Source organism: Trichechus manatus, unplaced genomic scaffold (genome assembly GCF_000243295.1).
Source record: "Trichechus manatus latirostris isolate Lorelei unplaced genomic scaffold, TriManLat1.0 scaffold00084, whole genome shotgun sequence".
NCBI lineage: Eukaryota > Metazoa > Chordata > Mammalia > Sirenia > Trichechidae > Trichechus > Trichechus manatus.
The window spans coordinates 6081178-6105468 of record NW_004444020.1 but is presented as its reverse complement, the minus strand read 5'-3'; the positions used below and the strand labels follow the sequence as shown (position 1 = coordinate 6105468).

Here is a 24291-nt window from a genome sequence, read left to right as displayed (position 1 = left end):
CAGGCAAATGGCTTTGCTGCCACCCTTCTGAAGATTTTGAGGCCTTTCTGGACTAACGTATCTGGTCCTGCTTTCACCTTGGCCTGCATCTGTCTGTGTGTTGATCCCAGGCTCCCTCTCCGCCAGCATCCAGGGAAGACAAGTCCCTTCTCCCTGGAGAGCAAGCCCTGCTTCCTCACCCCTCCCACCTACTAAGGAGGTTAGCCCCACCTCCTGTCTGCCCTGCTTTCTCTCCAGCACCTTCTGCCCTGCCCCCTACAGGCCCTACTATCTGTACTAGTGTATGTCTGGTGTGCACACATTTTTCTTGTGTTTCTCATCCTCCAACTCTCTGTCCATCATGAGTGCCCTCAACAGGTGTCCTCCACTCTTTGCTGCCAATCTTACTTAACATGTGGTTTGTATTTGGACTTTTGTAGCCTCCCATCTTTGCTGCTCTCCCCATGTCAAACTTCTTTTCTAAGGTTTTTTTCCCTAAAACTGTTTTCAGATAAAGGAAAAATTCCTAAATACAAGTTTACAGACTTAATTAAGTCAGTTCCAATTTCCCACCCTCACCCCAATCCACTGCCTTGCTGCCTTTCTGGAGACCACACCCCCTGCCCACCAGGCCTTTGCTTAGGATGTTTTCTGAGTATCAAATGCCTCTCTCCTTCTAGGTTTCTTAAGCTTATATCTCACAAGATCTCCTCTTCCAGGATGGCCTCCTTCACTACTTCAGCCTATGGAAGTCTCTTCCTTACTCATTATTACATCTCACCCTCAGCCCTTTCTTATACACCAGTCTAGTCTCTAATCATTTGCATTTATCTTTTCTCTATACAGATTCTGGGTTAGTGCCAAGTGTGCAGAAACAAAAGTTTAGGGTCCGGGCCTGTCCCTCTCTGTACCATGAATCCTATACAAAAATGAGGGCACCAGCAGAAATGAAGAGCTTCTTGGGTCACTGGGAGAGAGGCGGCCAAGTCCATGGGCAGATTTGGGGTACTGTCATGAGTTCTAGGCACTACAGTTCAAGAGGCATGGTGACACATGAGGGGAAAGATGGATGATGATAAGTCTGTAAGCTATGTCTCCAGTCAAATGATGAAAGAAACTTGGGGAGCTGAGCCAGGAGAAACAATACAGTAAATGATAAGAAATTGTTGTTAGGTGCCATTGAGTAGATTCATACTCATAGCAACCCCATGTGACAGAGTAGAACTGCCCCATAGGGTTTTCTAGGCTGTAATCTTCACAGGAGCAGATCACTACGTCTTTCTCCTTTTGAGCCACTGGATGGGTTTGAACCACCAACCTTTCTGTTAGCAGCTGAGCACTTAGTTGTTGCACCACCAGGGCTTCTTGATAAGAAATTACCATTGTCTTAAAATGTGTAAAAGTCTACCTTGCAAAGGTGAAGATGACTTGAGGTGTATTTATTCATTCATTCCGTCAGGTAGTCACATTTATGATACACCTAAGACCAAAATGGATGTCAGAAAAGACTCTGAAGCTTGCTCTTGAATGTAGAGCAGCTAAAGCGAAAGGAAGAAATGATGAAGTAAAAGAGCAGAACAGAAGTTTTCAAAGTGCGGCTTGACAAGACAAAGTAAAGTACTGTAATGAAATATGCAAAAGACCTGGAGTTAGAAAACCATAAGGGGAGAACACGCTCAGCATTACTCAAGCTGAAAGAACTGAAGAAAAAATTTAAGCTTAGAGTCGCAATATTGAAGGATTAGAAGGGGAAAATAATGAACAAAGCAGGAAATATCGAAAGAAGATGGAAGGAATACCCCGTCACTCCACCAAAAAGAACTGGTCGATGTTCAGCCATTTCAGGAGGTGGCATATGATCAAGAACCGATGATACTGAAGGAAGAAGTTCAAGCTGCACTGAAAGTATTGGTGATAAACAAGGCTCTAGGAACTGACGGAATGCAAACTAAGATGATTCAATGAACGGATGCAGCGCTAGAGGTGCTCACCCATCTATGTCAAGAAATTTGGAGGACAGCTGCCTGGCCAAATGACTGAAGGAGATCCATATCTGTGCCCATTCCAAAGAACACAACAGAATGCAGAAATTATCAAACAATATCATTAATATCACACACAAGTAAAATTATGCTGAAAAATCACTCAAAATCATTCTGACAGAGAATAACCAGAAATTCAAGCCAGATTCAGAAGAGGACGTGGAATGAGGGATATCATTGCTGATGTCAGATGGATCCTGGCTGAAAGCAGAGAATACCAGAAAGATGTTTACCTGTGTTTTACTGACTATGCAAAGGAATTTCACTGTGAGGATCGTAACAAATTATGGATAACATTGTAAAGAATGGGAATTCCAGAACACTTAATTATGGTCATGAGGAACCTGTACTTAGACCAAGAGGCAGCTGTTTGAACAGAACAAGGGGATACTGCATGGTTGAAAATCAGGAAAGGTACATGTTAGAGGTGTCCTTTCACCATACTTATTCAATCTGTATGCTGAGCAAATAATCTGAGAAGCTGGACTGTATGAAGAAATTATACGAAGAAGAACACAGCATCAGGACTGGAGGGAGACTCATTAACAACCTGCAATATATGGATGACTACAACCTTGCTTGCTGAAAGTGAAAATGACTTGAAACACTTACTGATGAAGATCAAAGACTATAACCTTCAGTATGGATTACATCTCGACGTAAGGCAAACAAAAATCCTCACAACTGGACCAATTAGCAACATCATGATAAACAGAGAAAGGATTGAAGTTGCCAACAATTTCATTTTACTTGGATCCACAATCAACACCCATGGAATCAGCAGTCAAGAAATCAAACGATGTATTGCACTGGGAAAATCTTCTGCAAAATGCCTCTTTAAACTGTTGAAAAGCAAAGATGTTACTTTGAGGACTAAGATGCGCCTGATCCAAGCCATGGTATTTTCAATCGTCTCATATCCATGGGAAAGCTGGACAATGAATAAGGAAGACCAAAGAAGAATTGATGCTTTTGAGTTATGGTGTTGGCAAAGAATATTGAATATACCATGGACTGCCAGAAGAACAAACCAATCTGTCTTGGAAGAAGTAGAGTCGGAATGCTCCTTGGAAGCGAGGATGGAGAGACTTCATCTCATGTACTTTGGACAGGTTGTCAGGTAGGACCAATCCCTGGAGAAGGATATCATGTTTGGTAAAGTAGAGGGTCAGTGAAAAAGAGGAAGACTCTCAACGAGATGGATTGACACAGTGGCTGCAACAAGGGGCTCAAGCATAAAAATGATCGTGAGGATGGTGCAGGACTGGGCAGTGTTTTGTTCTGTTGTACATACAGTCACTATGAGTTGAAACCAACTCAACTGCACCTAACAACAACAACACAACCATGTGCTGGACACATGGTGGGAGGGTATAGAGGCATGATCCCTCTCCTCTGGGGATGCAACACCTTGTAGGGTGGACTGGAAAATAAACAGATGATGGCAGCAGTGTTGACTGAGTGACTTGGCAGAGGACAGTTCAGGGAAGCACTGCAGACAACTGCCCAGCCCTGACTGGGGAGGGGTACAAGAAGAGGATGACATGAGTTGAGTTATGAAAATTGAAAGGAATTAGCCACATAGATGAATGTGGGGAGTGAGAACTGAATAAAACATGCAAAAGCAAGGTCTAAAGGGACTCAGGACGAGGAGAGGTGGAGCCGACATGGCGCTATAGACAGAAGCACCACACCATCCCTCTACAGCAAAGACCCAAAAAACTAAGTAAAACAGATACAAACGTCAATCCTGGTACTCTAAGCATCAAATGAAGGAATAAAGAACTCAGTCAAGTACCAAATGGAATAAGAAACGGACAGAGAACAGAGAACGAGGAGAGCTACAGAGTGGAGGTCCCCTACCAGCTAACACATCACAGATTTGCCATCTTGGACCTCAGCCACCAAAAACACAGGACAGGTAATATGGGAAGGCAACTTCACGGAGCTCCCAACAGGAGACAGAGCACCTGGTAACCAGGAATATATGCTTTTCCACCCCCCACCACTCTTCCTTGTACATGGTCTCTGCCACTTTCCAACAGGCCATGGTTGCTCGGCCAGAGAGACAGCAGATCCTCGCTGCCCGGATTCGCCCCATCCCGTCAGGAAAACCCCTTCAGTGCCATTTTTTTGTGATGGTTGTTGTTGTTTTGGCTTTTTGTTTCTTCTCTCTCTCTCTCACTTCCTTCCTTTCCTTTCTCCTGCCCAGCTAGCACTGTGTGCTGTCTCTGCCCCTTCTTCCAGGCTGTGCCACACCACTTGGCTGGAGAGCCACCGGCACATGGCTTCCCCAGTCCATGCCACCCTACTGGCAGGCTCCCTCAGTGCCATTTTTTAAATATTTTTTCTTCTTTTCTTGGTTTTTTATCTCTCTCTCCCTTCCTTTCTTTCCTTCCTCCTGCCCACTTAGCCGTGGATGCTATCTCCACCTCTTCTTGACAGGCTGTGCCACACTGCATGGTTAGAGAGTCGCTGGTACACGGCTTCCCTGAGATTGTGCCACCTCACCGGCAGGCTCCTTCAGTGCCATTTTTTTTGTTTGTTTGTTTCCTATCTCTTTCTCCCTTCCTTCTTATCCTTTCTCCCACCCACCTAGCCATGTGTGCTGTCTTATCTCCACCCATTCTTGACAGGCTGTGACACATTGCTCAGCTAGAGAGTCACCAGCACATGGCCTTCCTGGGTCTGCACCACCCCCACTGGCAGGCTCCTTCAGCACATTTCTTTTTTCTTTTTTGTTGTTGTTTCCTCTCTCTCTCCTTTCATTTCTCCCATCCACCTAGTCCAGTGTTCCACCCCCCTTACCTTCAATGGGCTGTGTGTACTGCTCAGCTAGAGAGCTTCTGGCACATAGAGACTTCAACACACCACACTTGCTGAAAGACAGAACATCTAGAAAGAAACTCAACAAAGATACAGAAGACCTAAAGGGCACAATCAGCCAACTTGACCTCTTAGACATATACAGAACACTCTACCCAACAGCTACAAAGTACACGTTTTTTTCTAACGCACATGGAACATTCTCCAGAATAGACTACATCTTAGGCCACGAAGCAACCCTCAACAAAATCCAAAACGTTGAGATAATACAAAGTATCTTGTCTGATCACAACACAATCAAAGTAGAAATTAACAACAGGAAGAACAAGGAAACAAATTAAACACATGGAAACTGAATAACACCTTGCTTAAAAACCACTGGGTAATAGAAGAAATCAAAGATGGAACCAAAAAATTCTTAGAAACAAATGAGAACGAAAATACATCATACCAAAACCTTTGGGACACAGCAATGGCAGTGCTCAGAGGTCAATTTATAGCAATAGATGCACACATCAAAAGAGAAGAAAGGGACAAAATCAAAATATTAGCTACAAAACTTGAACAAACAGAAAGAGAACCACAAAAGAAGCCCACAGTCACCAGAAGAAAGGAAATAATAAAGATCAGAGCAGAAATAAATGAAATAGAGAATAGAAAAACAATAGAAAAAATCAACAAAACCAAAAGTTGGTTCTTTGAAAGGATCAACAAAATTGACAAACCACTGGCCACAATGACAAAGAAAAACTGGACCAAAAAAAAAAAAAAAAAAAAAACCCAAATAAGAAATGAAATGGAGGACATTACAACAGACCCAACTGAAATAAAAAGGATCATAACACAGGACTATGAAAAACTATACTCCAACAAATTTGAAAACCTAGAGGAAATGGACAAATTTCTGGAAATACACTACCTACCTAAACTAACACAATCTGAAGACAAAAATCTGAACAGACTCATAACAAGAAAAGAGATTGAAAAGGTAATTAAAAAGCTCCCAACAAAAAAAAGCCCTGGCCCAGATGGCTTCACTGGAGAATTCTACCAAACATGCAGAGAAGAGCTTCCACTAGTACTACTCAAACTATTTCAGAATATAGAAAAAGAAGGGTTATTTCCAAATTCATTCTATGAAGCCAGCATAATCCTGAGACCAAAACCAAAGACACCACAGAAAAAGAAAGACCAATATCTTTCATGAATATAGATGCAAAAATTATCAACAAAATTCTAGCCAACAGAATTCAGCATCATATCACAAAAATAATACATCATGACCAAGTGGGATTCATACCAGTTATATAAGGATGATTCAACATTGGAAAATCAATCAATGTAATCCACTACATAAATAAATCAAAAGAAAAGAATCACATGATCATCTCAATTAATGCAGAAAAGGCATTCAACAAACTCCAACACCCATTCCTGATAAAAACTCTCGATAAAATAGACATAGAAGGGAAATTCTCCAACATAATAAAGGGCATCTATACAAAACCAACAGCCAACATCACTCTTAATGGAGAGAGGCTGAAAACACTCCCTTTGAAAACAGGAACAAGACAAGGATGCCCTTTATCACCACTCCAACTTACCATTGTGCTGGAAGTTCTAGCTAGAGCAATAAGGCAAGAAAAAGAAATAAAGGGCATCCAAATTGGTAATGAAGAAGTTAAACTGTCCCTGGTTGCAGATGATATGATACTATACATAGAAAACCCTAAAGACTCCATGAGAAATCTATTGGAACTAATAGAAAGATTCAGCAGAGTAGCAGGATACAAGATAAACATACAAAAATCAGTTGGATTCCTATACACCAATAAAGAGAACTACGAAATGGAAATCAGGAAAACAATGCATTTATAATAGCCCCCCAAATATAACATACTTAGGATAAATCTAACCAGGTATGTAAAAGATGTATACGAAGAAAACTACAAAACACTACTGCAAGAAATCAAAAGAGACCTACGTAAATGAAAAATACACCATGCTCATGGATAGGTAGACTTAACTTTGTGAAAATGTCAATTCTAACCAAAGCAATCTACAAACACAATGCAATCCCGATCCAAACACCAAAAGTATTCTTTAAAGAGATGGAAAAACTAATCATTAACTTTATATGGATATGGAAGAGGCCCTGGATAAGTAAAGCACTATTGAAGAAGAAAAATAAAGTAGGAGGACTTACACTACTTGACCTCAGAATATACTATACAGCTATAGTAGTCAAAACAGCCTGACACTGGTACAATGACAGATACATTGACCAATGATACAGAATTGAGAACCCAGATGTAAATTCATCCACTTATGGTCACTTGATCTCTGACAAAGGCCCAAAGTCGATTAAATGGGGAAAAGGCAGTCTTTTTAACAAATAGTGCTGACAAAACTGGATATCCATCTGCAAATAAATGAGACAGGACCCATACCTCACACCATACACAAAAACTAATTCAAAATGGATCAAAGACCTAAATATAATACCAAAAACTCTAAAGATCATGGAAGAAAAAATAGGGTTAATGCTAGAGGTCCTAATACAGGCATAAATAGGATACAAACTGTGCTAACAATAAACAAACACAAAAAGATAAGCTAGATAACTGGAATATTCTAAAAATTAAATACTTATGCTCATCAAAAGACTTCACCAAAAGAGTAAAAGAGAACCTATAGATTGGGAAAAAAAACTTGGGTATGACAAATCCAACAAAGGTCTAATCTCTAAAATCTATAGGAAAATACACCTCTACAACAAAAAGACAAATAATCCATTTAAAAAATATACAAAGGATATGAACAGGCACTTCACCAAAAAAGACATTCAGGCAGCTAAGAGACACGTGAGGAAATGGGTGCAATCACTAGCCATTAGACAAATGCAAATCAAAACTACATTGAGATATAATCTCACACCGACATTACTGGCACAAATCAAAAAACAGAAAATGACAAATGTTGGAGGGGCTGCAGGGAGATTGGAACTCTTATGCACTCCTGGTGGGAATGCAAAATGGTACAACCGTTTTAGAAAACAATATAGTACCTCCTTAAAAAAGCTAGAAATAGAAATACCATATGATCTAGCAATCCCACTCCTAGGAATATATCCTAGAGAAATAAGAGCTGTCACACAAATAGACATATGCACACCCATGTTCACTGCAGCATTATTCACAATAGCAAAAAGACGGAAGCAACCTAGATGCCCATCAACAGATGAATGGATAAACAAATTATGGTACATGCACATAATGGTATACTATGAAATGATACAGAACAATGATGAATCTGCGAAACATCTTACAACATGGATGAATCTGGAGGGCATTATGCTGAGTGAAATAAATCAATCACAAAAGACAAATATTGCATAAGACCACTATTATAAAAACTCATGGAAAGGTTTACACACAAAAATAAACAAACCTTGATGGTTACGATGGAGGGGAGGAATGGGGAGGGAAAAACACTAACTAAACAATAGATAACTGGTAACTTTGGTGAAGGATAAGGCAGTACACAATACTCGGGAAGCCAGCACAAATTGACCAAGGAAAGGTCATGGAAGCTTCATAGACACATCCAAACTCCCTGAGGGAACGAATTACTGGGTTGAGGGCTGGGAACCATAGTCTAGGGGTACATCTAGCTCAATTGGCATAACAGTTTATAAAGAAAATGTTCTACATCCTACTTTGGTGAATAGCCTCTGGGATCTTAAAACCTTGTAAGTGGCCATCTAAGGTACATCTACTGGTACCATCCTGTCTGTAGCAAAGGAGAATGAAGAAAACCAAAGACACAAGGGAAAGATGAGTCCAAAGGACTAATGGAACACAACTACCACCGTTTCCACCAGACTGAGGCCAGCACAACTATATGGTGCCTGGCTACCACCATTGACTGCTCTGACAGGGATCACAGTAGAGGTTCCTGGACAGAGCTGGAGAAAAATGTAGAACAAAATTCAAACTCACGAAAAAAGACCAGACTTACTGGTCTGACAGAGACTGCAGAAACCCCGAAAGTATGGCTCCTGGACACCCTTCTAACTCAGTACTGAAGTCACTCCTGAGGTTCACCCTTCAGCCAAAGATTAGACAGGTCCATAAAACAAAATGAGACTAAATGAGCATACCAAACCAGGGGCAAGGACTAGAAAGCATGAGGGGACAGGAAAGCTGATAATGGGGAACTCAAATTCAAGAAGAGGAGAGTGTTGATACATCGTGGCGTTGGCAACTAATGTCATAAGACAATACGTGTATTAATTGTTTAAAGAGAAACTAATTTGCTTTGTAAACCTCCATCTAAAGCATAATTAAAATAATAATAATAAAGGGACTCAGGAGCCTGTAAGTAATTGGGCACATGTGGAGTGTGATTGGCACAACGGGTGGTGATAAATGACTCTGAAGCAGTTGTAAGGGACCACAGGTTTGAGGCCAGCTCCAGCGACAGCTGCAAGTTACAAAGAGGCCCAAACTCACCTTAATGGAGGGGGATATACACCCACCTCTGAGAGAGACTGCTCCATCCGTCATTTGATTTTTTGGTCTATTTAACAGATGGTGATGGTCACCCTTTCCTCAATCAGGGATTCTGCAAAAAGAAGGTTGTCCACTACAGAGGGGGTGCCATCTAGAACTTGGGTCATTACTGTCTTGACACACTGGAGATGTGAGATCTCAAACTATGAAAATCTCCTCCTCACTTGCAAATAAAGATAAAACCCTATTCTGTAAATCCAGCTGGCTTTACTGGAATCTGATGGAATCACGCACTGCTTGAATTAAGTGAAGCATTGGTTGGGCAGCTGTTTTACTCAAAAAAGTGTTTTGATGTATTGGCATTTGGATTGTGAGGATGAGACATTAACCCATAATCACTTTAGAGTCCACACTTTCTTCAAGAAGTTTTGTAATTAAAATGACTACGAGTTCTGGTGACCCACACATTCATTAATCAACTCCAGGAAAATGAGTGAGAGCAATGAGCAAGGTTGTGCGTTTTTGTTTTTTTTTTTTTTGTCATTTATGACTGATTTAATAAGTGTTTGGAAGATAGAGGATGCAGCTATCTTGAAGGAAGAGACCACATATCTCTTATTTCTCCATCCCTAACATGCAGCACCAGGCTGGAACTGCCTGGGTGCTCAATGAGTCGGTGCTAAATGAATGAATAAACAGCACACTTCAGTTGTTTGAATCCATCGATTGAGCACAAGATATTGCAAAGTTCTGAAAGAGTTTCCATGAGAAAATGATCCTAAAATTTGAAGAGTAAAAATTCCCAAGGCCTAAACCAGGCTGTCCTAACCTGGGCAGTTATTATGAAGAGAGAGTAAGTGTCTAAGCACTTAATTGTCAAGACAGCCGAGAGCAGATGTAGGTGCTCCTCCCATGGTTTGCCTATAAGCACTGATGCCAGGAGTGAAAAGAGCTACAAGACAGTAAACAAGAGAGAACGATGAATGGAAACATATTAAAATGGGGAAGGAGATGAACATGGCAGAGGCGCGGGGAGTGTCATCAGCTCGATGGCATCTGAGCTCTCTATTAATGAGCTGTTGGAGGAGGCGAAAGTGTCATTAGTTCTATTCACAGAGCTGAAATTGAAATGGGTCCCAAGCACAAATGGAGAGGATGAGGTGGGGCAAGAAAAAACCCAGGAAGAGTTTTTTCAGTGGTTGGCAAACTAATGCCCATGGCCAGGCACCTGTTTTGTAAATAAAGTTTTACTGGAACTCAACCATGCCCATCCATTTAGATACTGTCTATGGCTGCATTCATGGTGTAATAGCAGAGTTGACTAGCTGCTACAGAAACTATAAGATCCACAAGACTAAAATATTTAATATCTGATCCTTTACTGATAAGGTTTGTCAACTCCAACTTAGATGAAGGGGCTGGGGCATCTCTGGGGGAGAAGAAGTGACACAGGACAGAGGGATGGTGGGTTTTGATTTTTGGGCCTGATTCCAGGGCAGCTACTGGGCTGAGTTCTATTGGTGTTGGTATCTTCTAAAGACCAGGATCCTATGGCATGTGAAGTAGGTGGGATAATAAGGTGACCGATCATTGTGGCCACAAGCATGTAGATTTAAAATTCAGATACAATCTCTTGTTTCAGGGGCCACATTAATTTTGAGATGCTCATCAAAGGTGATTGCATCCACTTCTATATTGAGCACGGAAGGTTCTACCCTTGAAACATAATAGAAAGCCTATAGTCACAGTTCTGTGATGCCCTACCTGTGACCTGTGTCATCATGGATGAGTAACTTAATCTTTCTGTGACTTGATTCCATTATCTATAAATTGGGTACACCAGGCTTTCAAGTATTCTTCTTTTTTCTTTTAAGGATTAGAGCTAATATATCTGTGTATCTAGCACATAGTAGGTACTCAATATATGACAAATTATTATCATTTTGGTTATTATATCAAAACCTTCACAGGCTAATGTCTTTTTATTTACTTATATTAGAAATGGTCAAGCAATGTAATGGATTTTAGAGCCAAGCACTTTATAAATGAAGAAGAGTTCTAAAGTAACATATTGAATGGTGACCAATGCTTCAGCAAAGGCTCTTCGGTGTTCCCAAAAAAGGCCTTCTGTCCTCTGGAGTGGGGACAATAATATGCTTCAATGAGGTGTGGAAACTGCCTCAGGCATTGAGCTGCTGTGCATGTGTGTCTGTTAATAATTAGTATAAATTACTGAGAAGTAGGGACATGACTTGAAATGGGAGAATTAGCTTTTTTCATAGCATCAGAAGTTGAGGTTAATCACAGTTTTTCAAGGGAGGACGTTTGAAAGTAAAGAGAAAGGCAGTGGAGCAGCTTGTGGGTGGGATGGGGAGCGAAGGGTCAAGGCACAGGTGGGAACCTCATGGCTTTGGTCCTGATACTATCATTAAGCCCTTCACCCCTGTCCCAGCTGCCCACTGAAGTGACTGCCCTTGGCACAACAGATGAGGAGGAGCAGGTGGTCTCCAATGCATCCAGGCCCTTCTCAACACTGCCACTTGCTCCAGGGCAAAGAACTCAGGCTATCAGCTCATTTCTGAGCTCTGTGACCTTGGGCGAGGGTTTTGTTAAACTTGGTACATAAGTTTCTTTAGTCATGCCAGTGATACTAACATTTGCCATACTGGGTTGTGAGGAGAAAGTTAGATAATGTTTGTAAAGCCCAAGCCCAATCCAATAGATGCACACTAGGGAGAAATCATTATCGTTTTTCTGAGATGAATTATTATTTCAACAGGGCTAAAAGTTCATGTGTGTGTGGAGAGGGAGTCTGGGTAGAACCTTGTTGGAGACTCTGACAGGGCATTATATACTGGCCACATGTGATGCCCTATCGAACCCTTACTCAACTTCGGTGACAAAATGAAACCTGGTTAATTGGTCCAAACAGATATGGTGCCTCAATCAAAACATTTTGGAAAGTCAGCATTTATTAACTGACACAAAATATGTAGCATATGTTGTTGCTAGGTGCTGTCGAGTCGATCCTGACTCATAGTGACCCCATGTGACAGAATAGAAATGCCCATAGGGTTTTCTTGGCTGTAATCTTTACAGGAGCACATTGCCAGGTCTTTCTCCCGCAGATCTGCTGAATGGGTTTGAATCGTCAACCTTTCGGTTAGCCGCTGAGTACTTAACCACTGCACAACCAGGGCCTCAAATTCAAAGTCGGATGGATATATAATCAACTCGACAGAAAGGGGTTTGGTTTTCATGAATCAAGATAGTTTAAATTACCCCCAAATTCACTTAATTACCTGAATTAACTGTCTAAAAAACCCTATGTTCTCTAAATATAAGAGAACAATGCCTGATGCTCCAGCTTGCTTTCAAGTTCAGCCACGATGGCTAAGGGCACACCTCCTCACAGATCAGACTGGGATCCACCTGGCCCTCTGCTTTCAGGGAGGCAAATAGCTGCCATTTTACACATGTGAAAACTGCACCCAGAGTGGTTAAGTAATTTCACCATGGCTGCATGGCTGGTTAGTTAACAAAGGCACTAGAACATAGGATTCCTGCTTCCCAATGCAGTCATGTTCCACTGTTCAACACTGCCTTGGTCCTTGATCCTTTTCTTATTTCTGTTGACCCACTGATGATCTCATCTAGGCTCACGGCTTTCCATACCATCAATATACTGACAACTCTCAAATGGACATCTCCAACCCAGTCCTCTCTCTGTCTCTCCAGATGTGTACATTTAGCTGCCTACTCCACATCTTCACCCATTATCTCATAGACATTTTAGACATAGAACTGAACTTCTGTTCCTTTCCTCTCTTCAAACATGTTCTACCCACAGCCGACCCCTTCTCAATCAATAGTGGCTACACCCTTCTAGCGGCTCAAGTCATAACCCTCTGACACCCAAAATCCAACCTGTTGGAAATGCCATTGGTTCTACCTTTAGTTTATATATGTGGAAATTTACTAATTTTCACTGGCCCTCTGCTTCCATCTGATTCAAACTGCCATCATCCTTGGCGTAGATGATTGTAGATAGAGCAGGTCTATTTTCAAAAGAGCATCCTGAATAGGCATTTTAAAATGTAAGTCAGATCATGACTCTTCTCTCCTCCTATGGCTTCCCATCTCAGTGGAAAAGCTCAAGTCCTCAAGGCCCAAATCACTTCCCCTGTTACCTCTCTCACCTCTCTACTACTTTTCCATTGCTTGTCTCACTTCAGTCATGCTCATGTCCTTCCTGCTGCTTGAATCATGAATTTTGATAGTCCTCAGGGCCTTTGCACAGGCTGTTGCCTCTCCCTCCCCCAGGTATCTACTTCACAACAGCCTCAACTCTCTCAGGCCTTTACTCAGATCTTACCTTTTCAAAGAGGCTTAACTTAACCATTCTATTTAATTCTGCACCTTACTTCTCCCCGAAACTTGACATTCTTGATCCCATTTACCTTGTTCTGCTTTTTGTTTCTTCCTTTACGTTAATCATCTTTTAACATACTATATGATTTCCTTACCTATTATGTTCATTGCTCACTGTCTGTCTCCCTCTGTTGGAAAGTAAGCTCCTTAAGGGCAGGGATATTCATCTGATTTGATCACTAATATATACCCAGAATAGTAACTGACAAACAGTAGGCACTCAATAAATATTTGCAAAAAAAAAATAAATGAATGAATCAAGTGTTTTTACAAATAATGTGTTGGGTCAGTATAGAAAGCACTGTATTTTCCTGAGATTTTGCAAATGCTGCAGGCCACAATGGTGGGAAGGAGGCTCTCCTTCCCCTGTGGAGAGACCAGGACCAACTCCAGAAGGTCCCCTTTCCCTTTTCTTGGGAGTACTTGTCCTGCCAGAGCCCCCAGCAGCAGCTGCTAAAAAGCAGTCAAGGATGATAATAAACAAATTTTTATTTCTACTAATTTTTATCTCATCCTTTTAAATTTTCATTTACATATTTTCTAACCTCCATAAATATATTAGTGTAGTAGTACATGTGTGCATAGAATTTATAAAACTTATACTGGAGATACAGGATCAAAAACTTTGAAAACCACCTATCTACAAAGGCACAAAATCTTTTGAAGATTTAGCCACCCCAGTGAGCTGTCCAGATAGCAGGGCAGAGGGCTGGAAGTTTCGTTCTTGAGTCAGTGCAGAAAGTGTCTGCGCTGAGGCTTTTGCAGGGAGTCCCTGGCCTCTATTACCACATCCTCCTCCCTCAAGACTTCCTCCAGCCTGCCTCCTTATAGTCTCAGCTTCCCATCACCCATTGAACAGTAGCTGACCCTGGGTCTTGCAAACCTGCAAGGGGAGCTGGCTCACCTTCTCATAGTACCGGATCTCATAGTCAAGGATGATGCCATTGGGCTGCTCCGGCTGGGGCCAGGACAGGGTGATGCTCCTCATGGTGGCGCTGACTTGGTGCATGATGGGAACAGTGGAAGGGGCTGTGGAGAGAGGAAGAAACAGGGAAGATAAACAGACTCCTGATTACATGAGAAGTGCCATCTTTCAGAGATAGGCAGGGACAGAAATGCCATTGGGTTTGAACACTACCCTTTCTTTTTCAGCAGAGCCTGACCTGTAGAACTTCTTTCGGGTCTTGCAGAATGAGTGGAATTTGGATAACAAAGGAGAGATAAGGTGATAATTCAGGAGAAGAGAACTTGTGAGAGGGCAGGGACAGGAATGGGCATGGTGTTTTCTTGGGCAGGGAGGAAAAAGGCTTGACCAAAACAAGGATTGGTTGGAAAAATCAGAGGAAAACAACGTGGCCTGGGGAAGCCAGAGACAATTAGGGAGGCAGTGACAACCAGGCAAAGGAGTCTAGGCATTGGACAGTAGGAAAAGAGGAGCAATGGAATGTTTTTGAGCAAGAGTGGAGCAAGATAAAAAGATGTTGAAAGAATCTCAGTCTTGAAGTAATGTTCTGAGATATTGCAGAGAAGAGAACCTGGAGGCAAGGGATGATAGCCAGAGAGCGGAACTGGTCAGTGCAGAATTATTATGCAATATGAAGGAATGTTCTAGCAAAAATCACTTTCTGAAACTGCATGCAAGATTTTACTGTACTCTGACAGGAAGAGAGGAAACATCTCTCAAGAAGACATGAAAGCAGACCAACAACAGAGGTACTGTCAGAGTTTTCCAAATGAGGGCATTTGCAATAAGGAACTCACAAATACAAATGAAGAAATGATACAGAAACCAAACATTTGGAAACAGGATAATAATTCCAAAATCTGCAAAATGACTCCAAAATCTGTTTGGAAATAATACTGTTTATTTCCCAATTCAACATTTATCACATAGTGTGAGTAAAATGAAAACACTCTGGAAATAATAAATGAGGGTTGTCTTTCTAGGGGAAGAGGTGGGTAATGAATGAGGCTTCAATATGTGTTCAGCTAGGGCTGCTCCGTTCAGTCCTGACACTTCTGCAGTGATGAAAGTCATTTCCTTACTGGAACTCCACTTTACAAGGGTTTTCTCTGGGGACTGTGGATGAGTGACATTTACTAACCTCAATTTAAGTTAACAGATTCTCCTCCAAGACCTGGACCTGAAATTACAGACTACTGTTCCAGGTGGCAGGGACCCGGGTTGCTGCATTGTCTACGACTCATTGAGCTCTCAGTGAGTACCTACTGTGTGTTGGCCACTGTGCCAGGGGCTGGCGATGCTGAACATTTGGTCTCTAGCTGCTCACAGCCAGGGGTGCCAACAGAGAGAGCCCAGTGTGAGAAGTGCTGAGATGTGGACTTAGAACCAGTGTACACCTGGGACTTGGAGGATCAGTTTGCATAGCTCCCATTTGAGGGCTTGTGTTGATCATGAAAATGAGCCTCTTAGATCTACTCCTCAGAATGTAACTGACTAATGGTCCCAGCTGCTTGGCTCTGAAATCTATTATCTTGTTCACACAGAAGTCATGCTTCCCACAAACTGCTCTCAGCCAATGACTGAGCATGGCAGGGATACTATGGCAGGCCCATTCCTATAAGATATGGGGCTCCTTTGATGGGCAACTTTAGCTTAAGGACTCCCCATTGCCCTTATGAATGCTTTCTTAGACAGCACAGCAGTCTAAGCCTCTTCCTAACCAATCCACCTTCCTCCCCTTCCTCCTTCACAAGGCTCAGACCTTCAATGTGGCCTGACGCTCTCCCAGCCTCTTCTGGCTCCCAGCCCATTTTCCCTCACATAAATCTCTTACACAGCTAATCCTATCTTGGTGTCTTGCAAGTCTGCAGGAGGAGCTGGCTCACCTCATAGTACTGGATCATAGGTTTCTGGATTAATCCAGCCCTGAATCCCCTCCCAAAATTTCCCTCTGAAGGATTCACTGCCCAGCTCCTCCAGTGACGAGAGGCTCCCTGTCTCTAGGCACTGCTGCTCCATACTTGGGTACTGCTCACCACTTCTGCATGTCTTCCTTATCCTTACCTGAAATTTGTCCTCTTCTACTGGTTTCAGTTCTGCCAACTGAAGTAATATAGAATGTTCCCTCCCAGGTAAAATGTCCTGTTGAATATTTAAAGATACTAGGTAGGTCTACCTGAGTTATTCCTGCTAAAAAGAATGGCCAGTTACTACAAACACTTCTCCCATGACATGCTGCTACCCAAGGTGGCTCATTCCCAAAAGGGGCCCATGTGGTCTACATCCATCTTTAGGTGTGAGACCCAGAGGCGAACCCAACTCTCTCTCTGCTCTTTGAGCAGCAAAGACTAGAGTAAAACTAATGTCTACCATGATCTGTGTACTACTCCTCTTATTAATGTGACCTTTGGATCAACAGCATGTCCCTGCTGTTTGATTCTGAAATCACAGTCAAATCCAACATTGAGGCGTTCCCATAGTATACTCCTCATCTTTTGTCGTGGAGTTGGCTCTGGCTTTTGGCTTTAATGACAGGGATTTACATGTATCTCTTTACCTTTATGGTGTTAAATTTGGCCTATTAATCTAGTAAATTGAAATAATTTGGGATCCTGATTCAGCCATCAACTGCATTTTCTCTTCCTTCCAGCTTAGTATCATGGCCCAGGTTTATAATTAATTAGTTAATTAACTAAACAAATACTTATTGAACATCTGCCATGTGCCAGTGACCGTTTTAGGTTCTAGAGATACAATAGTGAATGAAATAAAATTTGCTTCTGCCACAGAGTTTACTTCCTAATGGAGGGGTTGGGAGACCAAACATAACAAATACATAAACGACAAGGTATGTTAAAAAAAAATTAAAAAAAAAAAAAAATAGAGCAAGGTAGAAGAGCTATGGAATGCCAGAAGAATCAAAATGACTCCAAGGTTTTCGTCCTGAGCACTTTGAAGAATGGGGCTGTCTCAACTGGGATCAGGGAAGACATCAGTGGAAGTGGTGTTGGAGGGAAGCCGAGGGGCTCATCTTGGATCTGTTAAGTGTGAGAGATCCTTTAGATACCCAAGAGTGTAAGCTGAGTGAGCCAATGGATGTATAAGAGTCCAGATTGTAGATAAAAAATTTGGAGACAAATGCATCAATGTCTCAAAATTATTTAAAGCCATGAAACTGAAAGAGATCACCAAGAGAATGAACATAAATAGAAGAAGACATTAAGATTCAGGAGATGAGGAAACAGCAAAGCAGCCTGAGAAGGAAAGGCCAGTCAGGTAAAAGTTAAAATCAGGAGAGTGCGATCGCCTAGAAACCAAGTAGAAATAAGCCTCGTGGCGTAGTGGTTAAGCACTACATCTGCTAACCAAAAGGTCAGCAGTTTGAATCCACCAGGCACTCCTTGGAAACTCTATGGGGCAGTTCTACCCTGTCCTATAGGGTCGCTATGAGTCAGAATCGACTTGATGGCAATGGGTTTGGTTTTGGGTTTAGGGGAAAAGAATGTGTTAAATGCTGCTGCTGAGTCAAGTAAAATGAAACCAAGAATTGAGCTTCCCCCTCCCCCAATTTAGCAACAGGCTAAATAGTTAACAGTGTGGATGGCACATGGTGATCTTTCACAAGACCTTGTCCTGCATTATGAGTGCCATGGGAGAGGAGAAAGGAGGCTCAGGGAAGGTGAGGCAGAATTCAGGAGTCAGTACAGATCATCTGGGGATCCTGATGGATCCAGCAAGACAGGCGGTGGACAAATGGTTCCTGACAGCCCTGCCTTCCTCCTACTATGAACACAATAAAGCTCCGGCTGCCTTTTCAGATCTATGTGGAAACACAACTTACATGTTGTTGTAGATGAGTATCATATTGATGTTCAGGACCAATCTGCCTCGAGAGCTGAAGCATCATGCATTAAAAATTGGAAAGAGTAATTCTAACAATACAAAGAATTTGATGGGCTTCACTCTTCTCCAAACACTGTGCCAGGCCTGGTCTAAGCACTGGGAACTGAGGGACAAGCAAGTCACAGCCCTGCCCTTAAGGTCCTTGGAGTCCAGTTAGGGGTCAGATGATAAAGAGGCAATCACAGCGCAATCAATACCCAAATTCCATGGAGAGGAAACCTTCCTGTTATGACAGACAGCAATGACCTCCCCAGCAGCCAATCAGCAGCTCACAGATTCCAGAGAAGGTGTCAGAGGATACCTGCCTGCATTTCTGCCATGTCTCAGATTTATGGCAATGGTACAACAGTCACAGACCCTGTGGCAGGCTCTTTATTCTCATGCAGGTCACTCTGAATGTTTTACATTTTAATTCAAATGGGTTTTAGCATATGAGGGAAAGTAAGAAAGTACTTCTTCCTGAAATTCAGGGCAGCTTCCATTTGGTGCTCTGCCATCGTTGATTACCTACAGGGATTCATTTGTTTCTTTCCTTCTGTGTGCAAATGTCACCTCTAGAGCTGGTGTTTTAAGTGCTATGAAACCTTTAAACAAAACAAAATAAAAGCAAGCTCCAGTATCTAATCAAACGCCAACTTCTAGCAGAACAAAAGCAGATTAAAGGGGGAAGGGAAGATCGATTCAAAGAGGCAGCTCCTGTGACCCCTGAATATGGCAGTTTCAGTAAGTCCTGGCCAGTCCCACCTTTTCTCTACAAACCTGCATCCTCAGATGAAGTAACAGTTTCTCTCCCTCACAAGTATACATAAAGCTTTTGACTAAATTAAACGTTCTATTGGGAGAAGGAAATGAAAATCAAGAGTTCACAAAATTATTCAAATTTAGCAAAGAAACAAATATGAACTCTTTTTCAGAATAGTGCAAACAGTTAATGCACTCTGCTGTTAACTGAAAGATTGGAAGTTCAAGTCCACCCAGAGGCGCCTTGGAAGAAAGGCCTGAAGATGTACTTCTGAAAAACCAGCCATTGAAAACCCTATGAAGAACAGTTTTACTCTGACACACACTCAACACAACAGCAACTGGTTTGGATTTGGTTAGAAAATATAAGAAGGAAGAATTAGTTTGGGGGCTATTTGGAAAAAAGATACTGAAGGCTTAAGAAAGATGTGTTTGGCCTAAAACGAAGATGTTCAAAAAATCCAACAGACCCAAAATCCCTCTGCACCCTTTCTTAGCAAAATTAACAGGCTGACGCAACAGGAACTCAGGATCCAAAGAGGAGAAGTGGGGAAACAATGAAGAGTGTCATGTTGGCACCAAGGGAAAGTCAATTAGGGTTCAAATAGAATCAGAAACAGAAGTGTCTGATAAAAGTCTGCACCCATAATAAGAGGCCTTTTAAATGAGTCAGAAGCAGAAAGAGACTTAAACTTCATTGGTCAGGAGACTCTGGGATGGAGAAAAATGAAGGCAGACTGAGTGAGTGAGCCCTTTGTTTCAGGTTTTGCCAAGGAAGACTTCGATGAGACCCTACTCCCAAATTGCTTTTGAAGCAGACAGATCCAAGGTAGTACATCACACACACAGAATGTTTCTGCATGAACTGACAAATGAGATAGAGACAAATGGCTAAGGCAGGATGGTCTCAGCACAGTGCACAGGTGACATGGGACAAGTGTTGGCCCAAACTGGTCACCGCCAAGGGCATTGGGGATGGGCCTGGCAGACCATCAGCCCACCCAGGCCCTGCAGAAAGGGCCCCAAAGGAGACCTTGGGACCTGCAATCCGTGAGACTCAGGCCAGGACTGAGAAGGTAGTGTAGATCTATCTCAAAGGTTAACAACTCAAAATCCAGACCCTGGAGTCCTGGTGTGCAGAAACCTTGTTGTCACATCACAGGCTCACCTGTGCAATACATTGTATGTGTCTGGCATTGCTTGCCTTTTTAGTTTGGTTACTGACTCAGTCATTTTCAAAGTTTTCTCCTTAGTCATTTGGCTGTCCTTATTTGATAGGGGAATTTTCCCCAACAATTAAGCATCTCAGATTCCAAAATGTGGAAATGAGTTGATGCTTTTAATAGGATCATTACCAAGTTCTCATGCTTTGCTTATTAAAAGTTATTTCAGAATGTATTAATTGATTTTTGTGTTAGAATAATTCTTTCAACAATTTTAACCATAATCCACTTTGGGATTTAATAATAAATGATAAACAGTTTATTATGTTAAAATATTTTCTTTAAGACAAAAAGTATGTATAAGTAGTTTTAAAGGAAGTAATGGCTAAACATACATTATTTAAAATTAACTCGATCTATATGTATCACAAGTCCCTTGGTGATGCAAACAGTTAACGGGCTCAGCTGCTAACATAAACGTTGGAGGTTCAAGTCCACCCAGAGGCACCTTGTAAGAAAGGCCAGGAGATCTACTTCTGAAAAATCAGCCATTGAAAACACTATGGAGCACAGTTCTACTCTGACATACGCGGGGTTGCCATGGCAACTGGTTTTTTTCCTGGGTTATATAGATCACAAAGGTCAAATTCACAACTGACCATGGTGATGGCACAGGATTGGCAATGTTTCATTCCACTGTGCATGGGATTGCCATGAGTTGGAAGCTGACTTGATGCAGCTTCCAGCAACAACATTGGAGTAAAATGTTTGAAGACTATTATGGATTGAATTGTGTCCTCCAGAAATATGTGCTGTAAATCCTAACCCCTATACCTGTGGTTATAATCCCATTTGGGAATGATTTTCTTTCTTACTTTAAGTTATTTTAATGAGGCAGTATTAGTGTAGGGTGTATCTTAAGTCAATCTCTTTTAAGATATAAAAGAGCAGATAAAATAAGGAAGCAAGCAAGCAGAGAAGGGGAAAATTGATGCCATGCTACATGAAGATCACCAAGATCAGCAAGGATTAGAAGCTGAAAGATACAAGGACCTTCCCCTAGAGCCCACAGACAGAGAAAGCCTTCCTCTAGAGCTGTCACCCTGAATTTGGACTTCTAGCCTCCTAAACCATGAGAAAGTAAATTTCTGTTTGTTAAAGCCATCCACTTGTGGTACTCCTGTTATAGCAAAACCTGAAACTAAACCCATTGCCATCCAGTCGATTCCGGCTCAGAGTGACCCTACAGCAGTACTAGATAACTAAGACAAAGAGGTTTGTCTTAGTTATCTAGTGCTGCTATAACAGAAACACCACAAGTGGATGGCTTTAACAAAGAGAAATTTATTTCCTCACAGTAAAGTAGGCTAAAAGTCCAAATTAAGGGCATCAGCCTCAGGGGAAGGCTTTCTCACTCTGTCAGCCTTCTCACCAATCTTGCCTCAGACTAGGAGCTTCTCCGAGCAGGGACCCTGGGTCCAAAGGACGTGCTCTGCTCCTGGCACTGCTTTCTTGGTGGTATGAGGTCCCCAACTCTCTGCTTGCTTCCCTTACCTTTTATGTCTTGTAAGATAAAAGGTAGTGCAGGCCATACCCCAGGGAAACTCCCTTTACATTGGATCAGGGATGTGGCCTTAGTAAGGGTATTACAATCCCACCCTAATCCTTTTTAACATAAAATTAGAATCACAAAATGGAGGACAATCACACAATACTGGGAATCCATGGCCCAGCCAAACTGAAACACACATTTTTGGGGGGACATAATTCAATCCATGACAAGGTTATAAAAACATGAAACTTGGATTTCAGATCTCAACAAATTTCACCTCATTATAAGAGAAAACAATGCTGCTCTGAGGGTGGAAATCATGCCAGCAACAGCTGTATTCTGAGCCCACCTCTTACCTACCCTAGGAGGTGGGGTGCAGGTCACAGCTGAGTCTCCTCTACCTCGGCTCAGGCGACTGCTCTAGCAAGTCTCCTGGAAGATAAATGGTCTTTCCAGTCAGGGGGACTCACATCTAAAATTACCAAGAAGGTCCATAGACAGGGTTGTTCATCTGCCCCCTCAACATAACTCGTGCTGTGGGGGGTTGGGGTAACCTTCCCTGGTCCTTCCATATGACAGGGGAGCTTCACAGTGACCCCTCAGAGTGCTGTCGCTGTCCCAGTCTGAACAGTACATATCCGAAGCTTAGCAATCACTTCTACAATCATGGGCATTGCTTTTTTTAGGACAACTGTCCATTGTTGATGGACATTTGGGTTGTTTCCATTTTTTGGCTATTATGAATAATGCTGATATGAACATTCACATGCAAGTTTTTATGTGGACATAGGTTTTCATTTCTCTGGGGTATATCTCTAGGAGTAGAATTGCTGGATCATATAATAATGTTAACCTATTCTTTCTAGGAGAGCATTCAGGAGGCAAATCATCTTTGGACTAACCACCTCCAATCTATACCACCAACCCCAGCTATGAGGAAAATGAGGCGGGGTAAGGAATAATAAGGATAGAAGGCACCAACCTAGGGCAGTAGGAATTAGCAGAAATAAAGAAGGGCTATTGGTTGGAGCACTACCAATGCTGCAGAGAGGGGTGGGTTCATATTTTGGCTCTGCCATCTGCTTGCTCTGTGATCTTGGGTATGTTACTTGATTTCTTTGAGCCTCAAATTCTTCAATTGTGAAATGCGATCTTAATCCTTGTTACAAATTTTCTGAATGTTCTGCGGATGTGCCCTACACGATCTATTGCTTCTTTCTAGCCTCAATTAAATCCAGCCTGCTAGGCCAAGGGACTTGGCAACCACCCGAAACTCTTCTTCTGGGTCTACTCCTGTCCACATAATGCAGATCAATTCCTGGGCATAGTTCCCCAAGGTAAATGTGAACATCAAGACTCAGAGATAGTCTTGGGAATTTGCTTGATAAATATCTTTGAGGAGGTAAATAAACTTGTTGACAAGCCAGGATGGAAGCAATGGATAAGAACTAGCTTGGAAAAAGGGAAGGCTAAGAGCTGGGTTCCCCAGAAGTGAGTGTGAAGAAGAGAGACGATTTCCCTGTAATATCATGATATGTCCTGGAGCTTTTCTGGGAAATAACCTCGAAAGTAAATGATGCGGCATTTTGTCCTTGGGGATAAGAAGACCCCGTGACTCTGAGGAGGGATGACCCATGGCCCAGGAGTCATGGGTGCTTTCTTGGCTCTGCCATTGCCTTTCTCCTAGTCTTCTAATCTCCACCTGGATCTCCTTACACCTTTTGTATTGTCCCCACTCTCCTGTCCACCTCTGAGCCTTTCCATTTGAATTACACTGTAACCAGATTAATCTTTCTAAATCTTGATTTTGCCCAAGTTTTTCTGATGACCCCAAAACCTTCAATGCCTCCCCCACTGGAAGAAGCCCTAACCCTCTTCAACATTTAACAGTGTGACAGCCACCAACCACTTGAGGCTGCCTCTCACTGCTCCCTCTCAGGAACTCACAGCTCTGATCAGCCCCTCTACTCACCGTGTCCCAGAACCCAGCTTTTGGAATCTCTACTTGTAGTGCCACCTTCTCTGGATGCATCTCTTCATAACCCTACCTACTTTTAAGGCATAGATCAAGCCACACACTTTCCTGGCTTAGCCTTGCAGACCATGCCAACTAGAGTGCCCCTTCTGAGGTCAAAGCCCTTATTTTTTCATAACTCTCATTGGGCTGCAATCACCA

The 24291-nt window shown here is 42.2% G+C and overlaps 1 protein-coding gene across 1 annotated transcript in view; it reads right to left on the bottom strand.

Moving 5' to 3' along the window:
- The window catches only part of EPHB1 (EPH receptor B1), a 605917-nt gene that overhangs the window by 122962 nt on the left and 458664 nt on the right, over nucleotides 1-24291 (bottom strand). The window contains exon 6 of the mRNA XM_004381423.2: nucleotides 14697-14821. Coding sequence (XP_004381480.1) covers nucleotides 14697-14821 — 125 coding nt within the window. The remainder of the gene's footprint in view (nucleotides 1-14696; nucleotides 14822-24291) is intronic.